The 12,027-nt window shown below is 45.6% G+C and overlaps 1 protein-coding gene across 1 annotated transcript in view; it reads left to right on the top strand.

Annotated features, from left to right (window-relative positions):
* arhgef40 (Rho guanine nucleotide exchange factor (GEF) 40) overlaps positions 1–9,967 on the top strand; it is a 28,025-nt gene extending 18,058 nt beyond the window's left edge. Inside the window, 11 exon segments of the mRNA XM_053416142.1 lie at positions 95–169; positions 171–469; positions 612–861; positions 1,164–1,253; positions 2,974–3,180; positions 4,956–5,135; positions 5,226–5,406; positions 5,674–5,784; positions 7,499–7,608; positions 9,302–9,344; positions 9,775–9,967. Of these exon segments, the coding sequence (XP_053272117.1) occupies positions 95–169; positions 171–469; positions 612–861; positions 1,164–1,253; positions 2,974–3,180; positions 4,956–5,135; positions 5,226–5,406; positions 5,674–5,784; positions 7,499–7,608; positions 9,302–9,328 (1,530 nt within the window). The 3' untranslated portion in view covers positions 9,329–9,344; positions 9,775–9,967.
* The last annotated feature ends 2,060 nt before the right edge of the window (positions 9,968–12,027 follow it).

A 12,027-nucleotide genomic window follows, 5' to 3' on the forward strand; every position in this document is an offset into this window, starting at 1 on the left:
GAGTTGTTTATTGAAAATGTGTTTGTGTGATCTATTGTGTTTCTATTCTTCTGTCATGTTGGTTTATTTCAATAAACAATCCGTCTCCGTTCAGCCCCCAGAGGCGCCGCTGCCCCCCAAACCCCCCCGGAAGCGCCACCCGAGCTTCGACCTCCAGGCGCTCCTCGCCCCCCCGCCGAGGCACCACCACCCCCAAACCCGCCGAGTCCCCGGTGAGCGGGACGAGCCGCAGCTCCCCCATGTCCTGGCTGGGGAGACGGGCCTTCGCCGACCCGGTCATCACCACCGGCATGGCTGCAGCTATACCCGGGTGGGGCGGGGGCGGGGCGGGAGGAGGCGTGTTGATCCGGGGGGTGGAGGTCAGCAGCAAGGAGGTGGTGGACTACACGGGGACGCCGCGGCAGCACGTCCTGCTGGGGAGGACGGAGAGGGAGACGGGGACAGACCGGACCGGCTCAACTCCCCAGAGGTGGGTTCTTCTTCTCTGTTTGTTGGAACCTGTGGGGGTGTGGTTCCGTGTGAGGAAACAAGAGTTCATGACCTTCAGGAAGTGATTCGTCCTCTTCATCAACTCCCTCTCTCTCTCTCCCTCCTCTTCCTCGGCCCCTCAGCAAGCTGTACCTGCTGTGGTGCCGGATGCTGAGTTCAGAGAGGCAGTACGTGGCCGTGCTGAAGGGCGTAGAAGAGACGTACCTCCCCCTGCTGGAGCTCTCCGACACGCCGGCCTCCATCAGGGGGAAGGCCGACGCCCTCTTCCCCAACTGGGCCGGCCTCAGCTCCTTCCACGCGCAGAACCTCCTCCCGGCCATGGAGGGCGCTCTCGTGCAGAGCTTGTTGCAACAGGACTGCTTCAGCAAATACGTGAGTGCAGGAATGTCGTGGGGCGGCAAAGAAATAGAACAGAACGTAGACTGTTGATAAAGATCGTCTCGATCGCCCCCTGGTGGCTAGCTGCATTACAGATCCTCCTCCATGTTAGCAGATGGGACAGGAACCAAACTAAAGAGTCTAAACACAAGTCAAATGAATGTTTCTGTCATTTTCTGTGACTTCTTTCCTGTGACTGGAGATATTTAATGGAATACAGAAGAAAATGTACTTTTTTATTCTCTTACATATCAAACTCCTACTTACACTTTTCACTGTCTTCTCTTCCTACACAGCGGGAGCAGTTTCTTCAGTATTCTCACTACATCCGGACCAAACCAGAACTGGACTCTCCACTGGTCACACAGGCCGCGGACTTCTTCAAGGTGAGACTCGTCATGTTGCTGCTTAAATAAACTATGGATTTAACTTCTTCTTTTTTTAATATGACAAACAAAATAGAAAGCGTAACTCCCCAAATAGAAGAAATGTCCGAATGTGGATGGAAAGATGATAAAAATGATTTTTGTAATGAACCTGATCCAACATTTCCTGGACTCAACTCATTCTAGTCATGTTTTCACTTTCCTGAATCTGCACAGAAGATATTAATAAATAATAAGAGCGTCAGGGTCCAATATTTTCTATTTGGTTATTTTCCTGTTTTCTGAAATATCTGTTCAATCCCAGTGTGAGATCAACATGAGTGAAAAAAAGCACAAACCAATTAAAGTTGCTTTATTCACCAGTGGCAGCAATTAAAACACGAGCTGTATACAGTAAAGATAATTACATGTTTAATGTGCACGAGAAAAGCCAATTAAAGGTGGATTATCCAGAAAGTAATTTGAGTTCGTGGAAGCTTCAATTAACGACATCGACACGTTGTGAGATTTCTAACTCGACTTTGAAAGCAGCAACCACAGAGCTGAGGAGCTGCGGTTCCAGCGAGTCACCACCAGGAGGCAGTGTGTGCCGGTCCTGCAGCTGGAACACAGTGTGTGTTATGTGGATGCTTTATGGTGATTGTGATGGTGATCGATGTGAGCCTGGTGCTCAGGTTAGAGGATGATGGTGATCACACCGTGATTGTTACGACAGCGTGTGTGAGGCGGCGTCCATGAGACACCAGAGAGAGGAAGTGACACGGGTCAACATCTGGGAAGTTTGTGTCCATCACGATGTAACGACTAAAATGAAATTATACAGATGATAGTGAAGCAGCTCTGCACATAATTAGATTTAAAAAACTGTAATATTTTAAACTATTTTAACATAGAATCTGAGCTAAAATAATAAGTATAACTAATCGAGTATTTCTGAAGACTAATTAAGACCAAAATGAGCTTTACTTTCAAAGTGTGATGGAAATCTGGAAATACAAGACGCTGGAACATCACATTTATCTTCATGTATTTTCTCAGGAGCTTTCTCAGGATGAACACAGAGAGTCCCAGGGATCTCACAGTGATCTTACACAGGAGACCTAAGGCTGATGGTCTGTACCAGTTCAGACTGGTTCTGTAGGCGCAGTTTGTCACAGGAATAAATGATTTGCATACGTTTCCATTGGGTTCTTGGACAGTCAATGAGTAATAGAGGTCAAACAGGTAGAGAGAAAGGTCAAACAGGTTTCAGGTCCCAAACCCTTCAGGTCATTAGACAGGTCGGCAGAAAGTTACTCTTCAACTACAGAATAGGTTTGAAACACATTTAGTTATTTTCCACTACAACGTGTTCACCAGCAGTTTAGTTATAAATGAACTTTTCCATCGGCTCTGAAAGAAGAGACGTTGGTTTCTGGTAGAAAGTTTCTTGTTTTCGTCATTTTTAAAGTTTCTTCCTTCAGAGTAAATGTTCATCTTTCATATGAAGATGAACATTAATATCAATAGTTATTGTTTTGAATCAGGTTTGAAACAACTGTTGTGTTTCTCTCAAAAACTGAAAAGTCTCAACCTTACTATGTAAAGATCTTTTAGATATTATACGTTATGATTATTGAATTACTTTTAGTTATATAGTGTTTTCTTGGCCTGTGGTGAATCAGTGAAAGTTGACCACGTCTGACGTATCTCCTCCTCTTCCTCCTCTCTCCCCCCCCAGTCCAAACTCCCTGCTGCCTCCCCCCTCTCCCCCCTCTCCTTCCCCCACTGCCTGCTGGCCCCCACCCAGAGGCTGGAGCAGTACTGCGAGGCCCTGGAGGAGCTGGGAGGGATCAACGCCGCCTCTGACTCCGCCCTCCCCATCCTGAGACACGCCCAGCAGCACGGCGAGGACCTCAGGGCCAGTGACCTCATCGTCGGATGTCCGGTGAGAACGCTCGTCCCAGTTTACGAGTGTGAATCAAGTCCCAGTTTCTGTCCTCGGGGGGAGAGGAGCTAAATCCTGTTGATGAGGTCGGGCCGGAGGAGGAGATGGAATCATTAGCGCGTTTATTCCCTTTATCTAAAGCTCGTTATTTACAGTTTGACGCTTTGAAGAAGGGAATCTAATGGTTTTTAATTCTGGATCATATTCTCTTTTTCTCCCATTCGATCGACCACTGGACGATAACGTGAGGTTCACTTACCGACACAATACGGACGTGTTCTCTTAGTCTAAGACCAATCACGAGTCAGTGTCAGCTGTCAATCATGAGGTTTCAAAATAAATACTTTAAATCAAAATTAATGAAACATGAACAAACAGCAGTGTGATAGCTAAAACTTAAAATGACAAAAACCATCATTGGGAAGAAAATGTATTTGACATTACTGCAGCCAGCCACCAGGGGGTGATCAGAAGGTTTTGACTTTGCTTTATCTACTTATCAATTCAATTCAATTCTTTATCAGCACATTGATTAAGTTGATTAGAATCCATCAAAGACAAGATGAAAAACACACACACACTCATTTCATTCATAGAGTAAGAAACACATCAATAAAATCTGAGTCCTTATTGATCCTAAAGCCAACGTTAGAATAAATAAAAGAAACGTTTAAATAATTAAAACCTGTTGGTCTTTATGAGACATTTTACTGCTGGTTTGGTTTTATTCCCAGCACACGTTTCCTGTATGAAGTTGTGTTTCACTCTATGGACACACTGGACCCAGAGATGATATAAAGAGGAGGAATGAACCCGTCGGCTGTGGACGTGGATTTCAGAAAACAGCTTTGGAGTTTATCAGCCTGTAGTGTGCCCCCCCCGACACAGCAGTGTGGTTCAGAGCTGGTCGTGACAAATGTCGGACTCTCTCCCACACAAACACACAGAGCCCCCCCCCCCCCCCCCTCACAGAGGCACAAACGCTCCCATTGAGCTACTTCACTTCACATCGCTGCTGCAGTAAAATGCCTGTGAAGTGCAGGTGTGTGTGTGTGTCTGTGTGTGTGTAGGTGTGCATGTGGGTGTTCAGAATGTGCATGAAGCATCACTTGTACTGTGACCCTCACTTCTCTACAGATTTAACTTCTTTTGTCACCGGTTGTTTCCCCTTTTCATTTTATTGTGCGAGCGAGTGTGAGCCAGTTTGTCGTGGTGTTTTGCTGTTTGTGTGTCTGTGTGCGTCTCCTGCGTGGGTCTTTTAAGGAGCGTTACGTAAGGTTTGACTTTCATCAACCTCTCCCTGCCTCTGGTCGGAGCCTCAGCCCTGTAATCGCTACGAACAATAAAGTCACATTTCTACAAAAGACGTGAGTCAGGCGGCCAATTAGAGAAGAGATCCAACACACAGACGAGGGAACGAGTCACAACGCAACTACACAACGTCGCAACAATTCTCCTCTGTCGTGATTCTGTGCTGGAATTGAGAACATTGTTTTCCAGTCTTTAAACTAGCTGAAATGACAGAAACCATGTTTTCTTGGTCCATGTCCCATCCACTGACATGGAGGAGGCGGGGTTTTTCACCCCCACTGCAGCCAATCACTTCAACTGCCAATGAAAAACAGGATTTTACTTAAACGGCCTCTTAGGACAGAAATCAACACAGAAATGCAGATGAGGACCCGGAGCCTTGACCTCAGGACAAGACGACTGCATCCTAACGTGTGTGTGTGTGTGTGTGTGTGTGTGTCTGTGTGTGTGTTGTGTGATGTCAGACCCCCGTGGCGGAGCGCGGCGAGCTGGTGCGGCAGGGCGAGCTGATGGTGTGTGGCGGAGGTCGGAGGAAGAGGGCGGGCGCGAGGAACGTCTTCCTCTACCAGCACGTGGTCATCTTCACCAAGCAGAGGAGCCCGGGGCCCGGACGCACGGCCTACAGCTACAAGCACAGCATCAAGGTGCGCACACACACACACACACACACACACACACACACTATCTCTGATCTTATCACCTCGACCTCACGTGTCCCCCCCCCCCCCCCGCAGACGGGTGAGATGGGTCTGACTCAGCGAGTGGGCGACGACGGGCTGAAGTTTGAAGTCTGGGTTCGTCAGGCTCCTCGAACCCGGGACTGCGTCACGCTGCAGGCGAAGGACCGGGAGGGCCGGGAGGCCTGGACTCATGACATCGCACAGCTGCTGTGGACTCACGCCATCAGCAACACAGGTAGAGTGGGTGCGACCTCTGACCTCTGACCTCTGACTCCTCAGCATTAGGACTCACTGCACGGAGTTCCAGATGAAGTGTAGAACAGATTTTTCTTAACTTGACTTAGCTCAACTCACCCTGAAGTGTTTGAGGTGCATTATGGGTAACGTAGTCACCAGAAACCTGGAGCACTCGCTCATGAGACTGAAACAAGCTTCACAGAAACACTTCCTGTTAAAGCTGTGTTTGTGTAAAGAATGTGTCCTCCCTGTGTCCCCGTCCCAGAGCTGTGCCTGAAGGAGTCCCTGTGCATGGGCATCTCCAGTAAACTGCTGCTGGACGCCTCTGGAACCCCCGGCTCAGAGCTGGACTCCATCTACAGCCTCAACGACAGAGGTGAGCACCACCCGACACACATCTGGAGCATCTGGACCAGTCTCCTAGCACGAGGGGGGGGGGGGGGGGCTCAGGTCCGAGATGCACTGGAGAAATGCACTTAAAGCTTAGATGCAATCTGAGGATCATTAACAGGACCCGTCATCTTATAGCCGGTGTCATTATGTTGGGAAAAGATAAATTAGTAACAAGAGAAGACTTGTGTAATACGTCCCCCCCCCCCCCCCCGCCTGGATGATCTCCTGCTGTGTTCTTCAGATGTGAAAGACAAACTCCAATGAATGACCAATTTCCAAGTCTGAAAACAGCTAATGTGATGTATAAATATACAAAAATATATATATTTATATATATGTATAAAATATGAAATATTTCAATCCTACTCTCCCCCCCCCCCACCCACACACACTATGAATTTTTGATATTTGTCACACACTTTGAAAGTTGTGAAGCGCTGTGACGTGCCTGCAGAGAATATGGAGCCCGACTTTAGAAACACATTCTACTGCAGCTGTGATCAAATCCCATCACAAGCATCACTCTCTCTCTCTCTCTCTCTCTCTCTCTCTCTCTCTCTCTCTCTCTCTCTGCGTCTCTGAGAAAAGGTTTCTATACGAAGTTCATCAATGAAACATGAGAAAAGTTGCTTTGATGGTTATTGCAGATTTATCTTGTGCATTTCTTATTCCTGAGTTGATATGATGTGAAGACAGTTGACATTCTGTAACCAAGATGTGTTTTATACACAGTAATTATATAGTTATTGATAGTGGCATTTAAAAAAAAAATTTAAGTCCATTGTTTATGTTAATAAAAAATCTGAAATAATAATAAATATAGAAGATCTCAGCTTTTTAAACCTTATCAGGAACATCAGTTATGTTTTATATTGAAGGAGGAACATGAACCTGAACTTGAGTAAGAGAAATCTAAATGAGATTTAATATCAACAGCAGGTTTAGTTCTCTCCCATCCACACATATAATCAGCAACAGGTTCCCAACACAGACGATATTCTGACAGAAGAATAAAACAGCCGGAGCATCAGAGGCCGGAATGAGAACCTGATCCTCGTCACTGAGGAACTCTACGGTCAGGGTTCCTCTTTGAGACCAGGGGCCGGTCCACAGGGTTCAAACATGACAAATCAAACAGAGACAAATGATTCCCCTCCGTCCAGCCTCCGTCCAGCCTCCGTCCAGCCTCCGTCCAGCCGCTGTGGCCCCGGAGCCGAAGCCAGTCCCCATTCACCCAGCGGTGTAATACTCATTCTGCCCACCAGGGGTCTCATTGAGTGCAGCGGCTCAGGATTTCAATGCATGAATTGTCCTCTGGGACACAGTGTTAGAAATTCATTGAACAGGATGAGAAATCTGCCTCCTCACTCCGACTCCCCTCTTTGTCTCTCTCTCTGTACCACCTCCATTTTTAATTTCAACAGAACATTGTGGCTGTATAATTTTAACATTATACAGCACACGCACACGCACACAAACACACAAACACACACGCACACACACGATGCAAATGAGAATCGAACCATGCATGCAAATTGGGCCAGTAAGCAGGTTGGTGTCATTATTTCAATGTGTTGCTGCTGCACCACCTGAAGCAAAAAGAGACAAATATACATTTTGAGTGTGTGTGTGTGTCTGTTAACTCTCTCTCCCTCTCTCCCTCCCTCCCTCCCTCCCTCTCTCTCTCCCTCCCTCAGTCCACAGTAGCTGCTCCGACTCCTCCTCCGTGGGCAGTCAGAAGGAGGGGGGATCCCCGGCGTCTGGGAGGGACCCCAGGAGAAGCTCTGGCTCAACAAGTTACTCACAGGTGGGCTTTAAAACACGCCTGAGTGATTCCTTAGGGACCGGAAACATTTTCTATTTGGAGAAAATCCTCGACACGTCGTTGTGTTTGATTCAAATCTGAAACGTGCGGAGGGTAAAACCAGGAGAGAGGAACTCTGGGGCCCAGGAGGCGCCTGACAGGACTTTGTGAGGGAATCATCAGGATGCAGGGCTCTGAGGCTGCTGCAGCGAATATTACTAATGATTCTATTTAATTACAACAATATGTTCATAATCAGCTTTTATGTATTTTGGCTAAAGACAGAGATTTTTAAAGAAAAGCTCAGAGGCTCTGGAACGTCCTGTCCTGGGTCTTCCTCTGAATCAAAGCTGAAAACGTTCTTTCATCTTACCACAGTCCTGATTCTACAGAAATCTATTTTTATTAATGTGAGGGGTGGTCATGCTGAAATTCTCTGGTACAACTATTAGTGTTTATATTCTTTTCATGACTGTGTTCGTTTTCTTTTAATGCATCTTTTGCAATCTTTTATTTGTGAAGCACTTGGTAACTTTGACTTGAGAAGTAAATATAATATAAATCAATGTATTATTATTATTCATCATTTCAGTTTCTTCAGTTAGGTTACATGTCGTTCGCTTCCTAACTAATCGAGCAAGATGAGAAGAAGTGGACTCTTACATCTTATCTTATATCTTATATCTTATGAAACTCTTATATATCTTTAAATATATATATTTCAGCTTTTTCTCGACAGTACAGAAACAGGGATGTCGTGGAACAGCCTCTTTCCCAGCCGGACTCCAAGCGGAGAGGTTGTAATCACATGGTCACTGACCCCAGATGCCTGAAATATTTCATTTTCTAATCAGCAGTAATTTGCCTGATCTCCGGGCATGATTTCTTTTTTTAGGTGAAAACTAAAACGGATTAAGTTTTACATTTTCTTTCCAGCACAATCACTTGTTTGTCTTTTCCTGTGCGTTATGTTTGTGCAAAATAAAAAATAATCCTTAATATGACGACTTAAAGATCTTATAACAGTTATTTTTTTAAATTTCTATAAACAGCTGGATCTTTATACATTATACAAAATGTCTATAAAGAAAATTAAAACCCAGAGAAATCTGACGTTTTACTCTGTTAAAACCCAAATGACGTACGATGAAGGAAACACACAACGCTAGCCGTTTTTTTTAATTTTTAACTCGTAATGAAGCACAATTATTCCCATGTGCTGTGTAACGTGAATAAAACTTAATAAAACGCGTCAGCTACATTTTTTATCAGCATGGGAACAATTCCCTTGCAAAGCATTTCTATATATTCATAAAGTAAAGACAGAAAGCGTCTTCTTAGCTGTAAGTAAACAGAAATACCTGACTAGCTTCGCCATGATAGAGTTAAAATGAATTTGTTCTGTCTACACACACACACACACACACACACACACACAGACACACATTCTGTGAATCTCCTTATCTAGCAAACAGAATTTGACAGATTGGCAAACAGACTTTGCTCGCAGCAGATTGACAGACAGACGGACACACGCAGCCCAAACAGATGAGGGCAAACACACAGACAGAGATATGCACATATTCAACAACATAAAGGGGGGGGGTGGGGGGGGGGGATTGCCGCTCGTGCACACGTATACGTGCACACTTTAGTGCAGAATATACAATGTGACGGTTTCTCTTGTCCTCCTCAGAGTCACTCTCCCTCCACGGCCGTGTAGCTGCATCACAACACGAGTAAGTTCCTCTGATCGTTTCCCCGCGGACGCTAAATAAAGATGGAAGACGTGAAAACAAAACATCTCCATGGCCCCCTGGTGGCTGGCAGGAGTATAGGTCATGAATTCGGCCTCCTTCATGTTAGTAGATGGGACATGGTCCAAACCAAAAAGTCAGAGTACACGTCAAATTCCTGTTTCTCAGTTATGTGATGCTATAAATCTTGGTGAAGCTTTATGATTGACAGCTTCACCTCTAGTGTCCTGACTCTGACTCATAACTCCAACGTTTTGGGATATTGCAGCTTAAGGACGCTGAGACTTGTCGTCCATCTTATTTACATCTGAAGCTAATGTTGACCTCCTCCCATAGTCCACTTTGCAGGATTGTTAATATGTTTCTTTTCTTTCGCTTCCTCCTTCTCCTCCCGTGACTTATTCCCGATCAGAACCCGGACCCCGGACCTTCTGGAGACCTGAACATCTCAGTTCCACCGGTGGCCGAGCCGAGCTGGACTTCAGGGAGCGAGGAGACTCTGGTTGAACTTCTCCCACCGGCTCGCTCTCCTTCCCTTTCGCCCCGTAGAACAAATCAAAATGCCAGCAGATTATCTGGAGCAGCGCTGCACCACTTTCCCCCCCCGTTTATAACCCCCCCCCACCTCCGATATGAAAAGAGAACCAACAGAGAGCTGAACCACCCCCCCCCCCCCCCCCCCCCCCCTCCCTCCCAAAAGAGGGATCAAACTGCCCCTGTTTAGAGCATGACGAGCACCAGCAGGGCTCTCTGCACTCCGCCATTTTGGATCTGCCAGTCTCAGTTGCTGGCAGAGTCATTGACACCGAAGGCACTTCAGCCACACAGTGCTGCCATTGTCTGTCCCGCGGCTTCCCACTAGGCCAAACCACTTGGTCTGAACCACTGACTGCCGGGCTGGCTCGCTGGACGCATCACATGCTCCGGCCTCTGATAATAAACAGGAAGTAAAGTGCCAGGGCGTAAATCAGCGTACGACTGCAGATTTAGAACGTGTCATGGACTTTGATTCACAACGCTCAGTGGACGACTCCACACTTCTTCTCTCCTGCCTGTGTGGAAAGGAAGAAATGCTAGGTGTGATTGCATCTATGTAAATGAGGCAGGGGTGGTGTGAGCGTGCACACACACACACACACACACACACACACTGATAGAGACGCACAGTGTCTCTCAACACATGCAGTCATTCTTATTGTTGTCGGACAGTGGAGCACTGTTCACATGCTCACACACACTCACTGTGGCCATTTTAGAGGCTGGTACAAAACGACAGGCAGGGTTCTCTCAGCTTCGCCTGGATGATGAACATCTATCCCATCGTTATAAAGTCTGATCCTGGGTCTGTCTAAGCTCATGTTTTTGTTTTATTAACAAGGATCTACAGGAAAATCTGTATTTAATCTTCTTCAAAGTGTAACTTGAATAATGTTCTTCTGTCTGACGTGACTTTAACGTACCTTCTTATATACGATGCCATATTCTATATGCCAAAGATATAACATGGGGTGGACTGTGCAATGTTGATTTGTGAACACAGAGGTATTGGGATCGCTCTCAGATTGAAGGTGGGTCTGTTGCCACGTTCTGGTTTTACTGGTTTCGTCCTTGCCACGAAAAAACATGAACCAATTGTTCTCGTTTGATTTTGAAGTTGTGACGCCTCAACTACATTTAAATCAATAGTTTGCACTTTCTGAGTAAGATGATGATATCACATGACTGCACGGTGAATATGGAATTAAGTTAGCGTAGCTTAGCACTAAGACTGGAAGCAGAGGGAAACGTTTACTTATCTTACTAAATTTACTATTTAACTCATGCTATGATTAGCTCGGCCAAAAGTATCGGAAGTTATCTTAGCCTTTGCTTAAACATGATTAAAAACACATTTTCACTTGCTAGCTGTTCACTTGTTGTGCTAAGCTAAGCTAACTCTTGGCTGTAGCTTTAGATAGAGCTAGCCTCCTCTTGTTTTGCTTTGGTTTCGAGCTAGCTTACTTTTTACCCCGCTTCAACTTGTTGTGCTAAGCTAAGCTAACTCTTGGCTGTAGCTTTAGATAGAGCTAGCCTCCTCTTGTTTGGCTTTAGCTTAGAGCTAGCTTCCTTTTTACCCCGCTTCAACTTGTTGTGCTAAGCTAACTTTGATCTTAAGCTTGATTTTGATGAGAGAGACTGGACAGTGATAATCCATCTTTTCATTCTCTTAAACTAATAAGCACATTTTCCAAAAACATGGAACCATTCCTTTCGATACAGAGTTTTAAAACGAATGGAAGAAAAGATAAAAATAACAACGACCTAAAACTCTGCTCCTCTGCCAGGATCCATTTATACAAATACATGTTCTCCTCAAAATTCCAATACACACATCATATCTGAATACAAACAAAACAATCAACAACATATCTGAAAACAGTTTGAACATTCAACGACGTAGCTCATGTTTTATGACGGCAAGGACGGGCTCAGTAAAACTCAATCAACATCCACTCGCTGGTTTGATTCCACATGTGTACCAGACAACACCACGCTTCAGGTACAAGGTGAAACCACCAGGTGGCGTAAGTCGAGTCTGCAGACGACCGCAGCACTTTGTCACCGTTATCAGATTTAACACGTTTCATATCTGCATCCAAATTCAGAAATTGCAAATGGCCATCGA

Source organism: Pleuronectes platessa, chromosome 23 (assembly GCF_947347685.1).
Source record: "Pleuronectes platessa chromosome 23, fPlePla1.1, whole genome shotgun sequence".
NCBI lineage: Eukaryota > Metazoa > Chordata > Actinopteri > Pleuronectiformes > Pleuronectidae > Pleuronectes > Pleuronectes platessa.